The sequence below is a fragment of the Coregonus clupeaformis genome, chromosome 28 (genome assembly GCF_020615455.1).
Source record: "Coregonus clupeaformis isolate EN_2021a chromosome 28, ASM2061545v1, whole genome shotgun sequence".
NCBI lineage: Eukaryota > Metazoa > Chordata > Actinopteri > Salmoniformes > Salmonidae > Coregonus > Coregonus clupeaformis.
In genome coordinates, this window is record NC_059219.1 from 2,769,811 (window position 1) to 2,795,064 (window position 25,254).

Genomic DNA, 25,254 nt, shown 5'->3' on the forward strand with positions numbered 1-25,254 from the left:
ATGCTCACTAACAGGGATGTAAACAAATTTGTGCACAGCATTTGAGAGAAATAAGCTTATTGTGCATGTGGAAAATCTTTTATTTCAGCTCATGAGACGTGGGACCAACACTTTACATGTTGCCTATATATTTTTGTTCAGTATATTTAATAAAATTAATCCATTTTCTGGTGAGAGTGCCTTAGTTTAAGGATAAGCCACTTTTTCCATATTACGCCTGGGATGCTGAACTTGAAGCGATGGTTTGTTTGTTTTTCACTACAGTCTAATACATTGGTTTGGCTGCATTTGTCCAAGGAAAACGTTTTGGGGAGCATTCAAGCATAAATAATTTCTGTAATCTAACCCCATTATCGTCAGAGGTACACAGTGCAAGCAAAGCAGCTTTTTCTCTGGACTGCATTTAGCTAGTCCCTCTCTGTCCCAGGCCCTTAGGCCCTCAGACCGAGTTACCAAATCAAATCAAATCAAACATACACATATTTACATTTTAGCAGACGCTCTTATCCAGAGCAACTTACAGTTAATGCATACATTTTTATTTATTTCCCCTGTGGGAATCAAACCCACAACCCTGGCGTTGCAAACGCCATGCTTTATCAACTGGACGACGCTGGGCCAATTGCGCGCCGCCCCATTGGTCTCCCGGTCGCAGCCGGCTATGACAGAGCCTGGATTCGAACCAGGATCTCTAGTGGCACAGCTAGCACTGCGATGCAGTGCCTTAGACCACTGCGCCACTCGGGAGATAGCAGATGTTTTTGCGGGTGTAGCGAAATGCTTGTGTTTCTAGCTCCAACAGTGCAGTAGTATCTAACATTTCACAACAATATACACAATACACAAATCTAAAAGTAGAAGAATGGAATTAAGAAATATATAAATATTAGGACGAGCAATGTCGGAGTGGCATAGACTAAAATACAGTAGAATAGAATAGAATACAGCATATACATGAGATGAGTAAAGCAAAAATATGTAAACATTATTAAAGTGACTAGCGTTCCATTATTAAAGTGGCCAGTGATTTCAAGTCTATATATATAGGGCAGCAGCCTCTAAGGTGCAGGGTTGCGTAACCGGGTGGAAGCCGCCTAGTGATGGCTATTTAACAGTCTGATGGCCTTGAGATAGAAGCTGTTTTTCAGTTTCTCGGTCCCAGCTTTGATGCACCTGTACTGACCTCGCCTTCTGGATGATAGCGGTGTGAACAGGCCGTGGCTCGGGTGGTTGTTGTCCTTGATCATCTTTTTGGCCTTCCTATGACATCGGGTGCTGTAGGTGTCATGGAGGGCAGGTAGTTTGCCCCCGGTGATGCGTTGGGCAGACCGCAGCACCCTCTGGAGAGCCCTGCGGTCGCGTGTGGTGCAGTTGCAGTACCAGGCGGTGATACAGCCCGACAGGATGCTCTCAATTGTGCATCTGTAAAAGTTTGTGAAGGTTTTAGGTGCCAAGCCAAATTTCTTCAGCCTCCTGAGTTTGAAGAGGCGCTGTTGCGCCTTCTTCACCACACTGTCTGTGTTGGTGGACCATTTCAGATCGTCAGTGATGTATACGCTGAGGAACTTCAAGCTTTCCACCTTCTCCACTGTGGTCCCGTCGATGTGGATAGGGGCGTGCTCCCTCTGATGTTTCCTGAAGTCCACGATCAGCTCCTTTGTTTTGTTGACGTTGAGTGAGAGGTTATTTACCACCGACACACACACGCACGGACGCACGCACGCATGCACACACACATGCACTCACACACACACTGTCCCCTTCAGGAGGGAAATCTCAAAAAAGAAAACTTCAATATTCCAGAGTAGCACATCTCTTCTCTGGAATTTCAGAAAGTGTTTTGTCTAGCAAACCGAGCTTCACAACGTCGAAACAGCTCTTACACAAGAAACAGAGACGGAACTGCACAACCAGACATCCCCTTAAACAAACCAGTATTCTGATCCGAGGGAAGGAGGAAGGAAGGAAAGGGGCATTGTGGACTGGGTAGCAGATGTAAGGGCCTCACCTCCTCACTACGACCTTCTCTAAATTGTGTTTTGATTACTTTTAACCTTCAGAGAGAGTAAGAGAGAGAGGGGGAGAGAGAGAGAGAGAGAGAGAGAGAGAGAGAGAGAGAGAGAGAGAGAGGTGAACTCTTGTTCCTTACATTGGACGGACACTGTTTTATTCAGATAGACTCTGTGTTGACACAGCTGTAGAGAACCCCAGAAAAAACAGAAGCAGCTCAGGAACCAGAGGCTTTCAGTGGTGTTTGTCTGCACTCAGAAACTGCCAGAATATCACCTTTAATTCACAAGCTGAGAGTCTGGAGTGTGTCTGGAGTGAGTGGAGACCAGAAATGTGGTCAACAGTCTAGCTAGGAGAGTAGAGCGCTACAGTATCAGATTCAGTCGATGGTGAGATAGCACAGAGGAAGAGACAGAGGGGGTAAGGGGTAGTGGGGTCTAGACTGCTGATGTAAAACTAAACACACGTGTATGTAGAACTTATAGGGAGTAAGGTAAGGGTCTGGGGACCGATACAGAATCAATACATTTGATATAAGGAGCTATATGTCTGTAAAGAACTGGCTGTTATGATAAAATGACCCCAGAGATGTAATTCAATGGGTAGTTAAAAGTAAAAAAATATATATAGCATTTGACCGAACACACACTGTGCATTATGACTATGTTCATGGTTGACTAGCCACAATGACTAGTGCAATGCCTGGTTGTCTATGAGCCATGCCATGAACCCAACGTTTTTCCTTACCTGAAAACGTGACCTGACATGGAAAAACTGGGCCCTAGTTACAGCCTACATAACTACATCAGCAGAATCCATAAAGAGTTCAATGAGGCTGTTTAAGCTTCTCTGGGTATCCTGCATAGCATCACACACGCTTTATTTAGTCTCACCTCCGCACTGAGTGCCTCCATGCATTTTGAAGTGCTGGCCTTGAAAAACATTAAAAGCCTTCCGTGGGAATGTGCGTCACTGCTCACTACATTATAGGGACTTTCCAGCACGGGGAGGTGAAATGGGGATGTGTGTGTGGACGAGGTTGAGAGGAGTGTGTCTGTGTGTGTGTGTGTGTGTGTGTGTGTGTGTGTGTGTGAAAGGTGCTAACTAACAGAAAATATGAAGATTCAAAGCTCGAAGCGTTCTCATTGAAAAGGTAGTTCATTAAATCGGCAGAATTTAAATTTCTGGTTGTTAATGCATGCACAAAACCTGTGTGTGTATGTGGGTGTGTATGTGTGTGTGTGTATGTGTGTGTGTATGTGTGTGTATTTGTGTGTGTATGCGTTCATACTGTACATACACTACCGGTCAAAGGTTTGACACACCTGGTCATTCAAGGGTTTTTCTTTATTTTTACTATTTTCTACAATGTATAATAATAGTGAAGACATCAAAACTATGAAATAACCAAAAAAGTGTTAAACAAATCAAAATATAGTTGAGATTGGAGATTCTTCAAATAGGCACCCTTTGCCTTGATGACAGCTTTGCACACCCTTGACATTCTCTCAACCAGCTTCACCTGGAATGATTTTCCAACAGTCTTAAAGGAGTTCCCACATATGCTGAGCACTTGTTGGCTGCTTTTCCTTCACTCTGCCCTCCGACTCATCCCAAACCATCTCAATTTGGTTGAGGTCGGGGGATTGTGGATGCCAGGTCATCTGATGCAGCTCTCCATCACTCTCCTTCTTGGTAAAATAGCCCTTACACAGCCTGGAGGTGTGTTGGGTCATTGTCCTGTTGAAAAACAAATGATAGTCCCACTAAGCCCAAACCAGATGGGATGGCGTATCGCTGCAGAAAGCTGTGGTAGCCATACAGGTTAAGTGTGCCTTGAATTATAAATACATCACAGACAGTGTCACCAGCAAAGCAGCCCCACACCATAACACCTCCTCCTCCATGCTTTACGGTGGGAAATACACATGCAGAGATAATCCGTTCACCCACACTCATCTCACAAAGACACGGTGGTTGGAACCAAAAATCTCCAATTTGGACTGCAGACCAAAGGACACATTTCCACCGGTCTAATGTCTATTGCTCGTGTTTCTTGGCCCAAGCAAGTCTCTTCTTCTTATTGTTGTCCTTTAGTAGTGGTTTATTTGCAGCAATTCGACCATGAAGGCCTGATTCACACAGTCTCCTCTGAACAGTTGATGTTGAGATTGTGTCTGTGAATTGAAGGAGGCAGTCCACTGTGTGCAGCTTACCGTGCACTAACATAAAGAACATGAGCACATCTACTGCTGCTAAGCTTCCCAGTAAAGCAATAAAAACAAGTAAGCATCCCAGAAGAAAAGTGCTCAAAATAGCCCATGTTAACATATGTAGCTTAAGAAAAAGGTTCATGAAATCAATAATTTGCTAGTAACAGATGACATTCATATTCTGACTATCTCTGAAACTCACTTAGATAATACCTTCGATGATACAGTGGTAGCAAGGTTATAACATTTACAGAAAAGATAGAAATGCCAATGGTGGAGGTGTTGCTGTTTATATTCAGAACCTAATTCCTGTGAAGATTAGAGAGGATCTCATGCTGTTGAAGTAATATGGCTACAGGTTCATCTGCCTCACCTAAAGCCAATTCTGGTGGGAAGCTGCTATAGACCACTAAGTGCTAACTGTCAGTATCTGGATAACATGTGTGAAATGCTTGATAATGTATGTGATATCAATAGAGAGATATACTTTCTGGGTGATTTAAATATTGACTGGCTTTCATCAGGCTGCCCACTCAAGAGAAACCTTCAAACTGTAACCCGTGCCTGCAACCTGGATCAGGTTATCAGTCAACCTACCAGGGTGGTTACAAACAGTACAGGAATTAAATCATCAACATGTATTGATCATATCTTTACTATTGCTGCAGAGATTTGTTTGAAAGCAGTATCCAAATCCATTGGATGTAGCCACAATATAGTAGCCATATCTAGGAAAACCAAAGTTCCAAAGGCTGGGCCTAATATTGTGTATAAGAGGTCATACAATAAGTTTTGTAGTGATTCCTATGTTGTTGGTGTAAAGAATATATGTTGGTCCGTGGTGTGTAATGAGGAGCAAACAGACACTGCACTTTTATGAAATTGCTTATTCCAGTTACTAATAAGCATGCACCCATTAAGAAAATGACTGTAAAAACTGTTAAATCCCCGTGGACTGGCACAGTTTCATCATAGCTCTTGATGGTTTTTGCGACTGCACTTTTAAACTTTAAAAGTTCTTGAAATGTTGACTGACCTTCATGTCTTAAAGTAATGATGGACTGTCGTTTTTCTTTGCTTATTTGAGCTGTTCTTGCCATAATATGGACTTGGTCATTTACCAAATAGGGCTATCTTCTGTATACCCCCCCACCCTGTCACAACACAACTGATTGGCTCAAACACATTAAGAAGGAAAGAAATTCCACAAATTAACTTTTAAGAAGGCACATCTGTTAATTGAAATGCATTCCACATGACTACCTCATGAAGCTGGTTGAAAGAATGCCACTAGTGTGCAAAGCTGTCATCAAGGCAAAGGGTGGCTATTTGAAGAATCTCAAATATAAAATATATTGTTTAACACTTTTTTGGTTACTACATGATTCCATATGTGTTATTTCATAGTTTGAATGTCTTCACTATTATTCTACAATGTAGAAAATAGTACAAATAAAGAAAAACCCTGGAATGAGTAGGTGTGTCCAAACCTTTGACTGGTACTGTACGTACATGTGTCTATAAATGTACAGTAGCCTTTACCTTTGGGATGGCCAATTTCTCTCTCTCTGGCCAGTCCTCAGAATCGGAGCAGGTGTGTGTGTCGCTGAGTGCCTGCAGAGGGCTGATCCGAGGCCGGTGCAGCGGCTGCAAACTGATCTGGGTACTGAGCAGGTTACTGACAGCCCGCAGGGAACTGCAAGTGTTGGGGGGCAGGGAGGGGTCCGCCAGCAGGTCTGAGATCAATCCATGGGCTTCCCCCATCACCGCTATGTCCACCACCACACTGGTGCCCGACGACTTGAGGGAGAGAGAGAGAGAGAGAGAGAGAGAGAGGGAGAGGGAGAGGGAGAGAGAGAGAGAGAGAGAGAGAGAGAGAGAGAGAGAGAGAGAGAGAGAGAGAGAGAGAGAGAGAGAGAGGACAAGGACAAGAAGCAAGGGAGCGTAGGGGAGAGAAAGATGGTGCAAGAGAGTCAGTTAGTGATGTGGTGCAAAGGTGACGCTATCGCTTTTCTAGGCAGACGTCACGGCATGCTGACGCACACCGTTTTTGCCTCTGCCCTGATACGTACCTGTGTGTGTGTGTGTGGGGGGGGGGATTGCAGAGGAGGAGAGACAAAGAGAGCCAACAATGAGGTTAAGAGCGACCAAGAGAGAGTGAGAGAAGGAGGGGGGAGAGATATGAAAGGGAGTAAGGGGAGAAGGAGGGGACATTATATCCTCCTTTAACTAATCTCATCTCTGTAAGAGTGTCAGAGAAAACACAACCCACGGAGTAAGGAGGAAGGATGAGTCTGAATCTTAGCGATTCATCCTGCCATTCCTTGGAATCCACATTCATCCCATACATATCCCAGGACAGTGTGTGTGCGTCTGTGTCACTCCAGCTCCCATTGAAAACTGTGTATTGGCAAGGCCATGATAGAATAGACAGACCAGTGGTTGCTGTGGCAACAGACTCGTTTCTGTGGGTCACACACACACACACACACACTAAACATGCTGTTTGTTACAGGGGCCTCTATGTTTTGGCAGCCAGATGCATCCACTCTGATATCTGACATTAAAGCAGACAGGAAGCCATGTCGGGGAGACAGTTTCACAGCAGGACACTGCTCTTCAATGGGATGTCTTTGCGTCTGCAACACATGTTATCCATTTTGGAGCCCATGGAGGTGGGCTCTTGCCAGTATAAAGCTGGAGCTAACGAAGACAGCTATGGCTCAAGACAAAACTAATGCTCAACACACAGAGACACATATAAAGAAAATGCATTAAACGTTCACCACATTACTGCTAGCATTAGTAATAATAATATTTAGATACGGTAGATGTTTACGGCCTCTTATAAAGATGATGGAAATGGAAGAGCAGCTGACATTGTTTACTCTCTAAGCATGGAAGCAAGTAATCTTGTTCATACAATGCTCACATTACTTTGATATGATTCTCTTCTCTTGTTAAAATACATTTTACTATTACTTAAGGGGCCTTCACACCAAATTGGTTTGTTGCGTTTTTTCCGAACTCTGGTGCGTTTACCCCCTTAGTTTGGTTAGTTTGGACTGCTGTGAACACTATCAGCACTCGGGAGTGCGGTTCGCTGCAGGTGAGAACGCAGTCTGGACCAAACACAGGAAAATAACACAAATGGTGCATTATTATTATTATTATTAAAGTGAAAGTAATATGAAGATTGGGACACACAAGTGATGCCTTATGATAATCATAAATGGATTTAACTTGAGCATTTTTGTCCCATAAACAAATGACGTGCATGGACACGTGGTTGTTTAGGGATTTCTGTTCGTTTGACATTTGGCATTGTGAAACCAACCGGACCAAATTACAAAAATACAATGTAACAAATACTCAAACTCTGATTAGAACAGTAGCTCAAACCTATGCATGAAACGCCCTTAATCCGCCTGCTCTTAATTGACGATTGCTTAAACGTTTGGTAAACCTATAGAATTGTACATGTATACTGGTTTGTCTAGTACAGATTTTGAGAACTACATAATGAAAATATATGTAAAGTAGAAACAAGTAGCCTATGATGTATACTCGAATGTACTACTATGATGGTGACTATTATGATTTTTACTTCTGATAGACAAGATCAGAGATGTGCTGCTATGTAACAAATCAAATCACAGTTTATTGGTTGTGTACACAGATTAGCAGATGTTACAACAGGTGCAGCCGAAATGCTTGTGTTCCTAACTCTTACAGTCCAGTAATACAATATCAATACAATACCAAATAATCCAGAAAGTCCAAAGCAATATTTTTTAAAATCTCCAATACACTAAACATGTATCCAAAGTATCGTATGCTTTACTAAAATTGCATTGGCCAATATAGTACTGTAATATGCCATTTATGTAGCAGACAGTTTTACCCAAAGTGACAACAGTATGCAACCCCAGTGGGAATTGAACCAACAACTCTGGTGTTGCTAGTGCCATGCTCTTATGAACTGAGCCACGTACAGGACCACTACAATACATTAGTACAATACAGGTGGAAGACTTATGATTGGGAAGGGGGTACCTAGTTAATTGAGCAACTGAATGCACTCAACCGAAATATGTCTTCCGCGTTTAAGCCAACCCCACTGAATCAGATGTGTGTGGGTGTCTTGATCAACATCATCAGTGGCCGGGGAGCAGTTGTTGGGGGTTAACTGCCTTGCTCAAGGGCAGATTTTTTCCACCTTGCCGGCTTAGTGTTTCAAACCAGTGACCTTTCGGTTACTGGGCCAATGCTCTTAACCGCTAGGCTAACCTGCCATCCCCATGAGTGTACCAACCTCCATCAGGCCATGGAGGAGGTATGGAATGATTTCACTCCAGACCCATGTCAAGCTTGGATTTGCCATGCCAAAAGGTTTTTCCCCAGGTGCATGAACAATAAGGACATTTACTGTGATTTCGATGACAACCTATGGCCAAATGCTCAAGACGGCTTGATGCAAACTAGTGCTGCTAAATATGAAGTTTCTTTCATTTCTTTCATTTGATTACATTGTGAAATATGTCTTCAATGATCACACCTTTGATCACACATGGGATATACATTTTGGAAATGTGATGTTCAGTCTATTTTAATGGGTAGTGCAAGTGTATTGCCTAATGTGAAAACAGTGTAATGTACTTTAATTTACAGTACTGTAACATACTACATTCAAAGGGCAATTTGAAACATATTTTATTTGCTATTAGATTTACTGGTTGTTAAAATAACTAAATTGAGAAGATATCATTATGCTGTGTTTTGGTGATTAAAGCAATGTACTCATTATATTTCACAGTAAATTTATATTTTGGATCAATAGTTGTGGGGTGAAAGAAGTCTACAAACCAAATGAATGCACAATGAAAGGTTTTGAATGTAAGACTGGCTGTGTTACAAGAGTTACCAGTTTGGAGTTTTGTACTAAGAGTTTAGAAAATTCCCCACATATAGTTCAAAAGTGATAAGAAAAATAATTTTTATCACGACATAGCACGGCCTCTCGTGCATTTCTACTTCGATAACAAAAGAACTGTATTGTTCTTAAGGGGATAATACACTCTGGCCAGTCATGGCTCACATCAACGCCTGGTATAGAGTGTGTGTGTGACTGCTTTACTCCTACAGAGGTGATAATTGTATAAATAACATATGGAGGATGGGAGAGGATGAGAGCAGCCTGGATAGCAGTGACTAACTCAATCACACAGGGACAGTAGAGGGAGTCACCATAACAATAACACAACATGACAACTCCACAGCTACCTGACTATGTCTGGTGAGTGTTGGTGAGACATTCAGTGGAAGAGTGGAAGAGCTGGTGTTTTATGTCAAAACCCCCTGTATTCGTCACGTGTGCAATCTGAGGGACCACACAGCAACATCCCATGCTAGGACCGAGGGTTGTTAAAATCAGTTCTATACATCACATATAAGACAAGAGGGACAGATGGTGTTTTTCCTTGTTTCGGAGATCGCTAGAGCGTGATGAGACAATGACATCCCAGCCCACCAAACCCATTGTGCGCCGCCTCATGGGTCTCCCGGTCGCGGCTGGCTGCGACACAGCCTGGGATCGAACCAGGTTCTGTAGTGAAGCGATGCAGTGCCTTAGACCGCTGCGCCACTCGGGAGGCCAGCCTGTCGGGTTTCTGTTCAACCTGATAATTAATTGCACCCACCTGGGGTTCCAGGTTTAAATCAGTCCCTGATTAGGAACAAAATGTAATGGAACTGGCTTTGAGGTCCAGAGTTGAGTTTGAGGGGTTTAGGCATTCATTCCAATTGGTTTAGGTTAGGACTATGGTTTGGGGAAGGCTTAAAACAAAATAATTAAAAACAGCGCGCTATTAACGTCAAGTATTCTCACGGCTTGCTAGAGTATTGTGAACTGCGGTGGTGCACGTTCTAAGCAGCAAGTTCCAGCTCCGAGTGTCATGAGTTTACGGCCCAGTGCTGGGAAATCACTTGTAATCTTTTCTGTGAGCGCGGAGGAAGGCATATAACGACGTTCTCAGGACCTTTTCAAACGTCAGAAATCGAAGTTTATTTCTAGTGATCAGGCTGCTCTCCAAACTGCCTGGCCCCCTACAGCTCCTATCCTTTTACTTCTCTTTCCTTTCTGTTCCGTTCCGCTCTACTCTCTGTTTCCGGTCTGTACCCGTTCAGCAGACATGTTAAGTGTCAAGGGAATAAGGTTTCGTTTAGTAAAGGCACATTCACAGCAGTAGGCCTAGCTCGTTACTGTACAGAGCAGAGCTGGAATTAATGTAAGCAACGTCATTAGAATCAGCTCCAAGCACCACGAATCACTCTCCACAGCCCTGGGCACACACACACACACACTCCCCTAACAGCCTTGGTCAATTACACAGTGCTCAGGGAAAGCGTCACAACAGTCAATCTGGTATTTCCTGCCCTGAATTACTGCAAAAACACAAACTGTAGAGTTTCTTTCTGACCACTGATTCCTATGGAACCTTTGCAACTGAGAGGAGAGTTTTTTTTACCATTCATATTTCATAGTGAAGCCAGTTCAACCAGGGAATCTTTGAAAGTAGTTAGCCACAATAAACTGTGCTTCATAGGGTGAATCTCAATTGTCTAAAGTGGTCTCCTTTCCATATCTACTTTCCTTCCTACAGATGTAGGATCTTAATTTGACCTATATTGTCACAGCAAAATAATCCTGCAGCAACAGGATTTGAATGTTTAGTTCATAATGTTGCTTGATTGGTGGATAGGCTATTAGCTGGCCAAAAGTATGCTACATGAAAAGTGCAATACTGTTAATATAACCGTGTCTTAGTGTGGGTTTTCAATGAATTTATGTAAATCACGAAGCTCGTATACATTTCCTGCAGGGCAGGAACATTCTCAGCAACAAAAGAGTGATCTATTTAATATCCTACATCTATATGGACTGATGTGAAAGTATTGGATTTGTGAACCTAGTAGATATCCACCATATCACTCTAGCATGTTAGAATTTTTTTGTCATTAATATTTCTCTGGAGGCAGCTCTGCAGAGTGGTCACTAGCTGGCACAGCCACAAAGTCATAAAATCTGATTTTAAACCTAACCCTAAGCTTAACCACACTGCTAACCATAATGTCTAACCCTACCCTTAAATTAAGACCAAAAGCACATTTTTATTTTCATAAATGTTTACAATATAGCCAATTTTTACTTTGCAGCTGGCCTATCTAAGGGGAAATCGCTCAGTTCTGCCTCCAGGACAAGACTCATGATAATAAACGTCAACCTGCATCACTCTAGTCTAATCCATTCTGTGCATTAAGGGCAGAGCAGATGAAGGAGAGGAGACGAGGAGACGAGTAGAGGAAGCCACTTTAGACTATTGAGACACAGCCATAGTTGGTTGTATGACTTTGTCTACGTGTGTCTGTGTGTTTCATCACAAGCTTCAGGGTAAGATGTGGCCAAACGGAAGAGAGAGCACAGTAACTCTATATTGAGTGATTTATTTAGAGCGTGAGCGAGAGGAGAGAGGGTAAGTGGATGGGAGACCTTGCAACTCCTTTGTGTGGGAGGCTTCCGCTCACTCCATCTCCCTCCCATCTATCTCTTATATCTCTGTTGGCCTCCAATAATACTCCCTCTCAGTGTTCGGTAAACAGAGCAGCATCATAAACAACCGACCGCAGCAGAACACAGGACGGACATTTCCCACATTCTCAGGTCAAACTGCTGTGTGATCAGATGAGAGATACCAGATAAATAAATACACAGACACACATGAACATGCATGGAAACAGCCACGCGAGTACACACACACACACACACACACACACACACACACACACACACACACACACACACACACACACACACACACACACACACACACACACTGACTCATTTTCTCTCTCTCTATCTTTAGCAGTGGAGTACACACACACAGATTCAAAAACAGCACTTTGGAGATGTTTTATAGCAGTTACAGAGAGTTAAAACAGGGATAGACACCAGTGTCCCACTGCTGTACATAAACTCTTATGTAAACAGTACAAATGAATCATCATGATCATCTTGCTTACTTAAACTCCTAGTATTAACTCCTCAAACACACTGTAACCCTGATGACTGACTCACCAAACAGATCTAACAGCAATGCGGAGAGAGAGAGCCAATAGATTCCTCAAAGTGGCCTGATGCTCTGATACAGATACATGTGGAACAGCTAGGGTATGCGACCCAAGTGGCACCCTCTTCCCTATGTACTGTAGTGCACTACTTTTGACCAGAGCCCTATGGGCCCTGGTCAAAAGTAGTGCACTATATAGGGAATAGTGTACAATTTGAGACACAGCCTATCTCTGTTGCTGTGTGAAATCAGCTCAACCTGAACAAAACCCATTAGAGTTCTCTTCACTCAGGTCTTTACGACATCCTGTGGTTGTGACATTCAACCATTACCTGGCAGTAATGGACTCTGTGTAGCTGGCTAATGTCCCTGGGAGAGAGAAAGGGATATATGGAGGGAGGGAGGACGGGTGCGAGGGAGAGAGAGTGAAAGAGAGAGATACTGTAGATAACAAGATAGAGAGAGAGAGTGTGTGCCTGTGTGTATCGTCTTTACGTGAGTATGTATGTATTAAGGCCAATCAAGTGATAGTGCGAACAGTTATAGCGGAGACAGAGGTCAGGGAGTAGAGAAGTATTGATCTTGATGGGTTTAAACACTGATCGCAAACAGACCAAGAACACAGAGAGGGGTCACTGAGTACACACACACACACACAGGAGAGACCCAAGGGAACAGCATGTCAATATCTGTCATTGATTGAACAGCTTTAGGGTTATACAAGAAGCATGTACTGTAAACCCAGGCCTTTATCTCACAGTAACTACATTATAATGGAGTTTACCTATGTGATCCTGCATACAGGTTTAAAACTGCATATAGAGGAAGAAAGCTATGCAAACTAGAGGAATCCATTTTCCAGTACACTAGAGAGCAGCTTTTGTTCTTGCCATCGAAATGGGACGTGTTCTCTCTCTCTCTCTCTCTCTCTCTCTCTCTCTCTCTCTCTCTCTCTCTCTCTCTCTCTCTCTCTCTCTCTCTCTCTCTCTCTCTCTCTCTCTCTCTCTCTCTCTCTCTCTCTCTCTCTCTCTCTCTCTCTCTCTCTCTCTCTCTCTCTCTCTCTCTCTCTCTCTCTCTCTCTCTCTCTCTCTCTCTCTCTCTCTCTCTCCATCCTTTCTCCTCCTCAGAGACACTGAAAGGCACATGAGACCAGTTCAGGCGTAAGCGCGGCTGTGTGTAATGTGTGAGTGTGTGTGGTTGTACATGCATATGTATGTGTGTGTGTTTGTGTGCATGCGTGCGTGTCTGCATGTGTGTGTGTACAGATGGCGAGCTGGGTCCACAGGCAGAACTGAGTTAGCCAGGTGGAAAGTGAACAACCCGACAGTTACAGACTGGCTGACATCCTTACTGCAGCACTCCACTATTACTGCAGTCAACAATCCTCTAATACGGTATTACCACAGTACTCTATACTATTACAACAGTCAACAATCCTCTAATACGGTATAACCATAGTACTCTACACTATTAATACAGTCAACAATCCTCTAATACGGTATTACCACAGTACTCTACACTATTACTACAGTAAACAATACTCTAATACAGTATTACTACATTACTCTACACTATTACTACAGTCAACAATCCTCTAATACAGTATTACCACAGTACTCTACACTATTACTACAGTCAACAATACTCTAATACATTATTACCACAGTACTATACACTATTACTACAGTCAACAATACTCTAATACACTATTACCACAGTACTCTACACTATTACTACAGTCAACAATAATCTAATACGGTATTATCACAGTACTTTCCAATATTACTACAGTCAACAATACTCTAATACGGTATTACCACAGTACTCTCCACTATTACTACAGTCAACAATACTCCAATACGGTATTACCACAGTACTCTACACTATTACTACAGTCAACAATACTCTAATACATTATTACCACAGTACTCTACACTATTACTACAATTAACAATACTCTAATACATTATTACCACAGTACTCTCCACTATTACTACAGTCAACAATACTCTAATACAGTATTATCACATTACCCTACACCAGGGTTCTCCAACCCTGTTCCTGGAGAGCTAACCTCCTGTAGGTTTCCAATCCAACCCCAGTTGTAACTAACCTGATTCAGCTTTTCAACCAGCTAATTATTAGAATCAGGTGTGCTAGATTAGGGTTGGAGTGAAAACCTACAGGATGGTACCTCTCCAGGAACAGAGTTGGAGAGCCCTGCTGTACCCTATTACTACAGTCAACAACACTCACTGCTACAGTAATACTACAGTACACAACTCACACATTCCTATACAGTGAGGGAAAAAAGTATTTGATCCCCTGCTGATTTTGTACATTTGCCCACTGACAAAGAAATGATCAGTCTATAATTTTAATGGTAGGTTTATTTGAACAGTGAGAGACAGAATAACAACAAAAAAATCCAGAAAAACGCATGTTAAAAATGTTATAAATTGATTTGCTTTTTAATGAGGGAAATAAGTATTTGACCCCCTCTCAATCAGAAAGATTTCTGGCTCCCAGGTGTCTTTTATACAGGTAACGAGCTGAGATTAGGAGCACACTCTTAAAGGGAGTGCTCCTAATCTCAGTTTGTTACCTGTATAAAAGACACCTGTCCACAGAAGCAATCAATCAATCAGATTCCAAACTCTCCACCATGGCCAAGACCAAAGAGCTCTCCAAGGATGTCAGGGACAAGATTGTAGACCTACACAAGGCTGGAATGGGCTACAAAACCATCGCCAAGCAGCTTGGTTGGTACGATTATTCGAAATGGAAGAAACACAAAAGAACTGTCAATCTCCCTCGGCCTGGGGCTCCATGCAAGATCTCACCTCGTGGAGTTGCAATGATCATGAGAACGGTGAGGAATCAGCCCAGAACTACAGGGGAGGATCTTGTCAATGATCTCAAGGCAGCTGGGACCATAGTCACCAAGAAAACAATTGGTAACACACTACGCCGTGAAGGATTGAAATCCTGCAGCCCGCAAGGTCCCCCTGCTCAAGAAAGCACATATACAGGGCCGTCTGAAGTTTGCCAATGAACATCTGAATGATTCAGAGGAGAACTGGGTGAAAGTGTTGTGGTCAGATGAGACCAAAATCGAGCTCTTTGGCATCAACTCAACTCGCCGTGTTTGGAGGAGGAGGAATGCTGCCTATGACCCCAAGAACACCATCCCCACCGTCAAACATGGAGGTGGAAACATTATGCTTTGGGGGTGTTTTTCTGCTAAGGAGACAGGACAACTTCACCACATCAAAGGGACGATGGACGGGGCCATGTACCGTCAAATCCTGGGTGAGAACCTCCTTCCTTTAGCCAGGGCATTGAAAATGGGTTGTGGATGGGTATTCCAGCATGACAATGACCCAAAACACACAGCCAAGGCAACAAAGGAGTGGCTCAAGAAGCAGCACATTAGCTAGTCTAGCCAGTCTCCAGACCTTAATCCCATAGAAAATCTGTGGAGGGAGCTGAAGGTTCGAGTTGCCAAACGTCAGCCTCGAAACCTTAATGACTTGGAGAAGATCTGTAAAGAGGAGTGGGACAAAATCCCTCCTGAGATGTGTGCAAACCTGGTGGCCAACTACAAGAAACGTCTGACCTCTGTGATTGCCAACAAGGGTTTTGCCACCAAGTACTAAGTCATGTTTTGCAGAGGGGTCAAATACTTATTTCCCTCATTAAAATGCAAATCAATTTATAACATTTTTGACATGCGTTTTTCTGGATTTATTTGTTGTTATTCTGTCTCTCACTGTTCAAATAAACCTACCATTAAAATTATAGACTGATCATGTCTTTGTCAGTGGGCAAACGTACAAAATCAGCAGGGGATCAAAAACTTTTACCCTCACTTTAGCTACAGAACAATCAGAAGAAATTGTCAAATAAAAGTGCAATAAAGCTTTGTAGTAAAGTTATCCTCCAATGAAGGGTGGTTTAGCCTACTTTCAGAGGGATGCAAAAAACGGATGTGATAAATGTCCATTGATATCTGCTTTAAAAATGTCTCCATTTATGAACATCCAAACCAATTACATCTCATAGTGAGGTCATTCAATAGACCTAATGTCCTGTGAACAAATAGTTGAATTCCAAACAAACCTATTTTCTCTCACTTTCCTTTCCTCAGACGCCATTCTTAAATCAATAGACCAAGATACAATTGTTCTTCCAGTGTGTGGAGATAGGGTAGCTATGCCAAATAATCCTGCCGCTCTGCACTTCGGAGTAGCTTCCCCAAACCCTTCCTCACTGTTGCCGGATTAATGTTAGGGAAGGTTAGTGTCAGGCTACCTGTATTCTACTGACCTCAACAGGTAATGTGAACCAGTGTGCCATCATTTACAGTTCAAGGTATAGTTTGCCGTTAGGCAGGCACAGATCTCTCCAAATCCTCTAGGGGTGGAAGCCCAAACAGACCTGCCAGACACACTATCTTTGAAGCAGGTACAGATATGCCACATAACAGATAAGCCACACCCACAAGTCATATCATACACACGCATACCCACAATTCTTTTAACTTACATATCTGACACACATTGACATTGTGTATGTTAATTTACACAGTAATTATTATTCAACGTTTCCTTACCTGGGATTTGAACTCACAACCTCTTGACTCAACCTCTTGGTTCACAGCATTCTTATCTTCCTGATATGCCACCATGTCTGTGTCAGATACCATTCACTCATCATTGATTTGATTGACTTATTTTAGGGTTTTCTGTTTGAATGTTAATCCTTAATCACTATGATAAATAAAATAGTTTCTTGAGTGTACTTTTAACAGATCTGAAATTCACTTCGAAGTGCAAAGTATCGGAATACAAGTGAAATCAGTCATTGACACAGAAATGGTGGCTTAGCAGGAAGATTGGAATACCGTGAACCAAGAGGTTGTGAGTTCAAATCCCAGGTGAGGACTTGTTGAATAATAATTTGTTGTTAAAAGCACTATTTGAATTTGTGGGTGTCCCTAACATAAGTTCTCAAGTTGGAGCTAAGTTTGGGCCAACCAAAAAATGTTATGTTCAGCTAACACTTTGACCGAAAAGTTTAGTAAACTATAAAAGGCTGTGGAACAAGTTACTAAATAATAATTAGTTGAATCAACAACAAAAAATTAGTGTACACAGATGAAAACATACATGCTGCCTCACAACATACACAGTGGTAAAGACCCCACCTGTTTGGGAGGATGGGTGGTCTCCCGATAGCGTCTCATGGTCCCCGATTTGTCCCCCTTGTTCATCATAGCCACAATGCACACAACAGCGACCAATGTCTAACGCCAAACACCTGATGCCTGACTCCTATCTCTTCCTCTCAGCCACAGTAGCTGTCTTCCTATGGTGTCTGTAAGCCCTCACTCCACTCCTCTTCTCTCCCTCTCTCTTTTCCTTTCTCTCTCACACCCTTCGCTCCTCTGCCCCACTGTACCACATATGCAGTCCATCCCAACCACCCTCTGGCCCTTGTCTGCTCCTGCCTCAGCCAATCCCGTAAGAGAATGCTCCTAGGTGCTCCTCCACTTGTCGCTCCGCCGAGGTGGGCAGACAGACAGGAAGCATTTATATAGAAAATAGCCTGTTGCTAGGAGACGCTGGGGCAAAGAGCAAAGTGAGTCCTATAGAATAAAAATAGTTGTTTGGGTTAAATTGGACGCAACAACACGTCATCCTCTCCTACGCGTTTCCCTTTTATTATTAATAGTGTGAAAAGACGGGAAATAATAGAAGTGGGTTATTTGCGTTAGTACAGTGCTACCCACACATCACGGACGTGTCTCAGTAGTCTAAAGAGGCTTCATCCTCTCCTCGTGTCCTCTCTCTTTCATCTGCAGTGACTCTGAAGACACAGCTGAGAGAAATAGGACGAAGCTTTCACCAGGTATTTGCTTTCACTAGTACAACTACAGTGGGGGAAAAAAGTATTTAGTCAGCCACCAATTGTGCAAGTTCTCCCACTTAAAAAGATGAGAGAGGCCTGTAATTTTCATCATAGGTACACGTCAACTATGACAGACAAAATGAGGAAAAAAAATCCAGAAAATCACATTGTAGGATTTTTTATGAATTTATTTGCAAATTATGGTGGAAAATAAGTATTTGGTCAATAACAAAAGTTTCTCAATACTTTGTTATATACCCTTTGTTGGCAATGACACAGGTCAAACGTTTTCTGTAAGTCTTCACAAGGTTTTCACACACTGTTGCTGGTATTTTGGCCCATTCCTCCATGCAGATCTCCTCTAGAGCAGTGATGTTTTGGGGCTGTCGCTGGGCAACACGGACTTTCAACTCCCTCCAAAGATTTTCTATGGGGTTGAGATCTGGAGACTGGCTAGGCCACTCCAGGACCTTGAAATGCTTCTTACGAAGCCCCTCCTTCGTTGCCTGGGCGGTGTGTTTGGGATCATTGTCATGCTGAAAGACCCAGCCACGTTTCATCTTCAATGCCCTTGCTGATGGAAGGAGGTTTTCACTCAAAATCTCACGATACATGGCCCCATTCATTCTTTCCTTTACACGGACCAGTCGTCCTGGTCCCTTTGCAGAAAAACAGCCACAAAGCATGATGTTTCCACCCCCATGCTTCACAGTAGGTATGGTGTTCTTTGGATGCAACTCAGCATTCTTTGTCCTCCAAACACGACAAGTTGAGTTTTTACCAAAAAGTTCTATTTTGGTTTCATCTGACCATATGACATTCTCCCAATCCTCTTCTGGATCATCCAAATGCACTCTAGCAAACTTCAGACGGGCCTGGACATGTACTGGCTTAAGCAGGGGGACACGCCTGGCACTGCAGGATTTGAGTCCCTGGCGGCGTAGTGTGTTACTGATGGTAGGCTTTGTTACTTTGGTCCCAGCTCTCTGCAGGTCATTCACTAGGTCCCCCCGTGTGGTTCTGGGATTTTTGCTCACCGTTCTTGTGATCATTTTGACCCCACGGGGTGAGATCTTGCGTGGAGCCCCAGATCGAGGGAGATTATGAGTGGTCTTGTATGTCTTCCATTTTCTAATAATTGCTCCCACAGTTGATTTCTTCAAACCAAGCTGCTTACCTATTGCAGATTCAGTCTTCCCAGCCTGGTGCAGGTCTACAATTTTGTTTCTGGTGTCCTTTGACAGCTCTTTGGTCTTGGCTATAGTGGAGTTTGGAGTGTGACTGTTTGAGGTTGTGGACAGGTGTCTTTTATACTGATAACAAGTTCAAACAGGTGCCATTAATACAGGTAACGAGTGGAGGACAGAGGAGCCTCTTAAAGAAGAAGTTACAGGTCTGTGACAGCCAGAAATCTTGCTTGTTTGTAGGTGACCAAATACTTATTTTCCACCATCATTTGCAAATAAATTCATTAAAAATCCTACAATGTGATTTTCTGGATTTTTTTTTCTCAATTTGTCTGTCATAGTTGACGTGTACCTATGATGAAAATTACAGGCCTCACTCATCTTTTTAAGTAGGAGAACTTGCACAATTGGTGGCAGACTAAATACTTTTTTCCCCCACTGTATTTCTTGTGAGTGAAAAATGAATAAGAAGGAGTGATGAAGGACAGTATATGAGCAGAGAAGATGAGGAGAGGAAGCCATGTTAGACTGTTGAGAGCATGGCAGTGCATTTATCAATCAAATGTATTTTATAAAGCCCTTTTTAGATCAGCAGTTATCACAAAGTGCTATACAGATAACAAGATCTCACGGTATGACACGGTTTGACTTCGATATTCAATGTTTTTCCAGGTTTAGGAATTAATTCTGAATGGTTACGGTAAGGGTTAAGGTTTGGGATAGGTTAAAAAATATATATATATAAAAAAAAGAGTGCCTAGCACTGGGAGTGAACACGCGACCCTTGGAGCCGGAGCTCTGGGAGTGAACATGCAACCCTTGGAGCCGGAGCTCTGGGAGTGATCACGCGACCCTTGGAGCCGGAGCTCTGGGAGTGAATACGCAACCCTTGGAGCCGGAGCTCTGGGAGTGAACACGCGACCCTTGGAGCCGGAGCTATGGGAGTGAACACGCGACCCTTGGAGCCGGAGCTCTGGGAGTGAACACGCAACCCTTGGAGCCGGAGCTCTGGGAGTGAACACGCGACCCTTGGAGCCGGAGCTCTGGGAGTGAACACGCGACCCTTGGAGCCGGAGCTCGCGGCTTACGCTCACCCAAACAACACCCTAGCAAGCCGCAAGCCTACTTAATGGTAATAGTGATACTGTTGTCCCTAGTGGCCGGTTTTGAAGGCATCTCCCGACGCCCTGGGGACCTGGACGAACGTCGAATATCGCCTTGGATCTCGAGCGACCTGGCTGGACACCCAACCTAAAACACCAAAGAGCAAGCAATGCAGATGTAGAAGCACAGTGGCTAAGAAAAATTCCCTAGAAAGGCAGGCTCCAAGGGGTGGCCATTCCTCTTCTGGCTGTGCCGGGTGGTGATTATAAGAGTACATGGTCATTTAGGCAAGATCATTGTTTAAGACGTTCAAACGTTCATAGATGATCAGCAGGGTCAACAGTTCAACACCTCAGGAGTAAATGTCAGTTGGCTTTTCATAGCCGAGCATTCATATCAGGGACTGAAGACACTCCTGCCAACCCAATATCTCACAGACACGACACATTGTGCAAGGTTGTGATTGACTGGTCGATCAGTGTGTGCGTGTCTGTCTGTCCATGTGTGTGTGTGTGTGTGTGTGTGTGTGTGTGTGTGTCTGTCCGTGTGTGTGTGTGTGTGTGTGTGTGTGTGTGTGTGTGTAAAGGCTTCGCTTCCCCTACAAACTGTAATCAGTCTGAATGTATCATACAGTGCCAGCATGTCTGTACACTGAGCTAAGAGAGACTTTAGAAATGAAAACACACAGTCCTATCAGGAACCTGTGGCAAATACAGAGCCGCAGTAAAGGGCAAGACATTTTGTGTTTTGTGTGTGTGTGTTTGTGTGTGCACGTAACTGAGTGTGTAAGCCACTGTCATAGAGATCTTTCCAGAAATAAGATACTTGATCTACAGTATCTTACCCACAATTCTTATATGTCCTTTTCTCAACCTCTGAGCCAATTATCAAAATCACTCTACAATAATCTCCAGTTATTCACAATTTACTGCAGTCTACAGAGTTACATAATTTCCTACTGTATGCCTATAGCATTACCATCACCTCTAATAACAACTAGGGAAAGGGGATACCTAGTCAGTTGCACAACTGAATGCATTCAACCGAAATGTGTCTTCCGCATTTAACCCAACCCCTCTGAATCAGAGAGGTGCGGGGGCCTGCCTTAATCGACATCATCAGTGCCCGGGGAGCAGTTGTTGTTGGGGGTTAACTGCCTTGCTCAGGGGCAGAACGGCAGACTTTTCCACCTTGCTAGCTCGGGGATTTGAACCAGCGACTTTCGGATATTGAGGTTGACACAGATCTAGGATTAGTTTTCCCTCCCCTAATCCTAACCTTAACCACTAGGGGAGAAAACCACAAACTGACCTTAGATCATTGTATAGGCATGCAATTTTATATTGCTCAGTAACTGCCTGGGTCTTAAAGGAAAACCAGCCACCTAAAGGAAATCATTTAAGTCTTTCCTGACCAGACTGAGACAGCAGAAGCCCCATCTGACCAGGGGAGAGGGGGAGGGAGAGAGGGGAAGAGGGGGAAAGGTGGAGAGGAGGGGATACGCATGCAAGCGCTGGTCAGTCAGGTGCAGAAGTGAGAAGTAGCATTATCCATTTCTCGCTCAATCAGAGTTCATTCAACACGGTTAGAGAAAGAAGTAGCATCCCCCATCCTTTCTCTCGCTCCTCCCCGTCTCCTCCTCCTCTCCTCCCTCCTCCTCTCTGTACTGACCTGAAGTGTTCAATCAATACAGGGTTAGAAAAAGAAGCAGGTTCCCCCTTTCTCCCCCCTCCCCCTCTCTGTCCTACCTGGGATCCCCGGGCACCCCTCTTGTGGTCCCATTCAGGCTGTGAGATCATCTGGAGACGAGAGGGAGACACCAGTTTAGAGGACATTCACCATTCACCTCCATTCTCCTCCATTCTCCTCCATTCACCTCCATTCACCTCCATTCACCTCCATTCTCCTCCATTCACCTCCATTCTCCTCCATTCACCTCCATTCTCCTCCATTCACCTCCAGTCTACTACTGTTCACTACTGTCTACTACTGTTCACTACTGTTCACTACTGTCTACTACTGTTCACTACTGTCTACTACTGTTCACTACTGTCTACTACTGTTCACTACTGTCTACTACTCTTCACTACTGTCTACTACTGTTCACTACTGTCTACTACTGTTCACTACTGTCTACTACTGTTCACTACTGTCTACTACTGTTCACTACTGTTCACTACTGTCTACTACTGTTCACTACTGTTCACTACTGTCTACTACTGTCTACTACTGTCTACAACTGTCTACAACTGTCTGCTACTGTTCACTACTGTCTACTACTGTCTACTACTGTTCACTACTGTCTACTACTGTCTACTACTGTTCACTACTGTATACTACTGTTCACTACTGTTCACTACTGTCTACTACTGTTCACTACTGTCTACTACTGTTCACTACTGTATACTACTGTTCACTACAGTCTACTACTGTTCACTACTGTCTACTACTGTTCACTACTGTCTACAACTGTATTACAGTTTCTTTGAGCTTTCTTCTCTATCATCCTCCACTATCTCTCTCCTCTCCTCCTCCTCCTCCCACTCTCCGCCGAGGGCTAAAAATAAATGTGAGGCGGGGCTGATGAAGAAAATAAAAGAGTGCATCACGTTTGCTGGCTTCATCATCCTCCCTCCCTCCATCCCCTCTCCATCCTCCCTTCTATTCCTCTATCCAACACTTTCTATTTTGTTCAACAAGGCTAGGCTGTAATGTAATTTCACAGTGAGGCTGGGGCGTACTGAACCTTTTAGCACAGCATAATGGCCTCCGCCAGGCTGAAACTTGAATCACTCTAATTAGCAAATATATAACACACAGTACTAACATACACACACATACACACTAACCTCCCTCCCGAAGGCACGCCGTGCTAAGTGCAGGCTCGTTTACACTCGCATCGCCAGACAGGAAGCATCGCAGGATCAACATCACAGCATTACAGCATCATTGCCATTTAGGACACACTTACAGAGACTAGTTTACCCTGGCATAATCTCCATGGTAAGGCAGGGGCAGGAGAAGAGGGAATCCACAAACTGACTGAAACATACAGTAGCTTGAATATTCTCATGGTTTGAACCGATGTACAACAAGGTGAACGAGTCCCTCTAAAATCAGTTACATTGTCTCTGATTTGAGTTTCTGCTTGCAGGGAGCAAAAAGAGACAAGGTGTCCTAGTATTGTAAGTGTCCAGTCTTTTACAGTCTGATGGGGCGACTTAACTCAGCTGTTGAGAATGAGTCCTGCATTGATTGGCTGACTAGCTGACTGTCTGTCTGCGGACAGCTGGCTGTATGTTACATACAGTAACATTACGTAACACTTCTTATTGGTGGGATCCTCACTCAGATTCCCATTGAGCCACAAACTCAACCATGATTATTTTAACACTTAACCTTTTCAAAGAGGGAGAGAGAGAGTCAGGGGAAACATTATTTATCTATAAAAGGATCATTTAGATCCTTTTTCCCTCTGTGTTTTTTGGCTCTTCCACTCCCTCATCCTCTAGCGTAGAGGAGAGGATGGTACTGTAGTCGTCTCCCTCCCTCAATAACAGTGACCCCAATCTGTGTCTTTGTCCTGAGTCCCCTTACCCTAACCCCTACTAATGACAACTCAACAACAGTCAAGCCACTTACCACCACTCAACATCCTGGTTAACTAGACAGGTGTTGTGTCTCCTCAATACAGCTGAAAAAAGAATATTCTGCTTCTCTCCCTCTGTGACCACACTTTAGTTAGCTGCGTATGTCGTTACAATATAAATACATAGGTTTTAATACCATGAAACATACAGAGAGACCAATGATCAGAGAGAGAACCACCTGATCTTTTCCATGGTTGGATGGTGAGTCTCAGTCAAGTACCTATTAAGTTAACCAAGTCTACAACGTAGGCTATGGCCGACAGCTTTGAGGTTCTCTCATCTGTCAAAGACTTCTCTCAAAACGTCAACATTGTTTATGGCTGTTTTCCTGGGCTTCCAATAAAAACCTGCAGGTCTATATGTTATATTATGGTCTGGCTGGGCTGTTTTCCTCTTAGTGCAGCAGAGCAACTTTAAGTAAAAATAGAGGCCCGAGGCTGTACCTTTCATTTTATTGAGTTCTCTGGTAAAATCATTAGAGAAGTAGCATTTGAAACGGAGCAGTGTTCCTTTCCATGGTTCAGGATTTTAAACTGTTTCCAGTTTTATCCAGGGACAGCTTTAATGTATCATATAAATAATAGAGTCATTTAGGAGACACTTTTATCCAAAGTGACTTACAGTTGACACATGATGCAGTAGCCCACTAAGGAATCAAACCCACTATACTCCAGTGTTACTACAGATGCAGCAGGAAAAGTGTGTGTCACGGTGGGATAGAGATTGTGTACTAGTCACTACACTCTAATCAACTGAGCCATCAGAACCATCTAGCTCTAAACAAGTTACCAGTAACAGAGTAACTGGGTCCCATGTGGCTCAGTCTGAGTCCCGTATTGGTAGAGCATTGTGCTTGCAAAGCCAGGGTTGTGGGTTCAATTCCCACGGGAGACCAATATGAAAATGTATGCTTTGACTACTGTATGTCGCTCTGGATAAGAGCATCTACTAAATAACTAAAATGTAAAAATAAGTCTGTGGGCAGAAGAACGGGATGAATTGGACCACCACTGAACCAGAGAGGAGTGAGTAAGCGGTGAGTGTACAGCTC

At 43.4% G+C, this 25,254-nt stretch overlaps 1 protein-coding gene across 1 annotated transcript in view; it reads right to left on the reverse strand.

The window, feature by feature from the left end:
* The window catches only part of LOC121543648 (cGMP-inhibited 3',5'-cyclic phosphodiesterase A-like), a 117,506-nt gene that overhangs the window by 49,881 nt on the left and 42,371 nt on the right, over positions 1-25,254 (reverse strand). Inside the window, exon 2 of the mRNA XM_041853686.2 lies at positions 5,766-6,023. Within this exon, the coding sequence (XP_041709620.1) occupies positions 5,766-6,023 (258 nt within the window). The remainder of the gene's footprint in view (positions 1-5,765; positions 6,024-25,254) is intronic.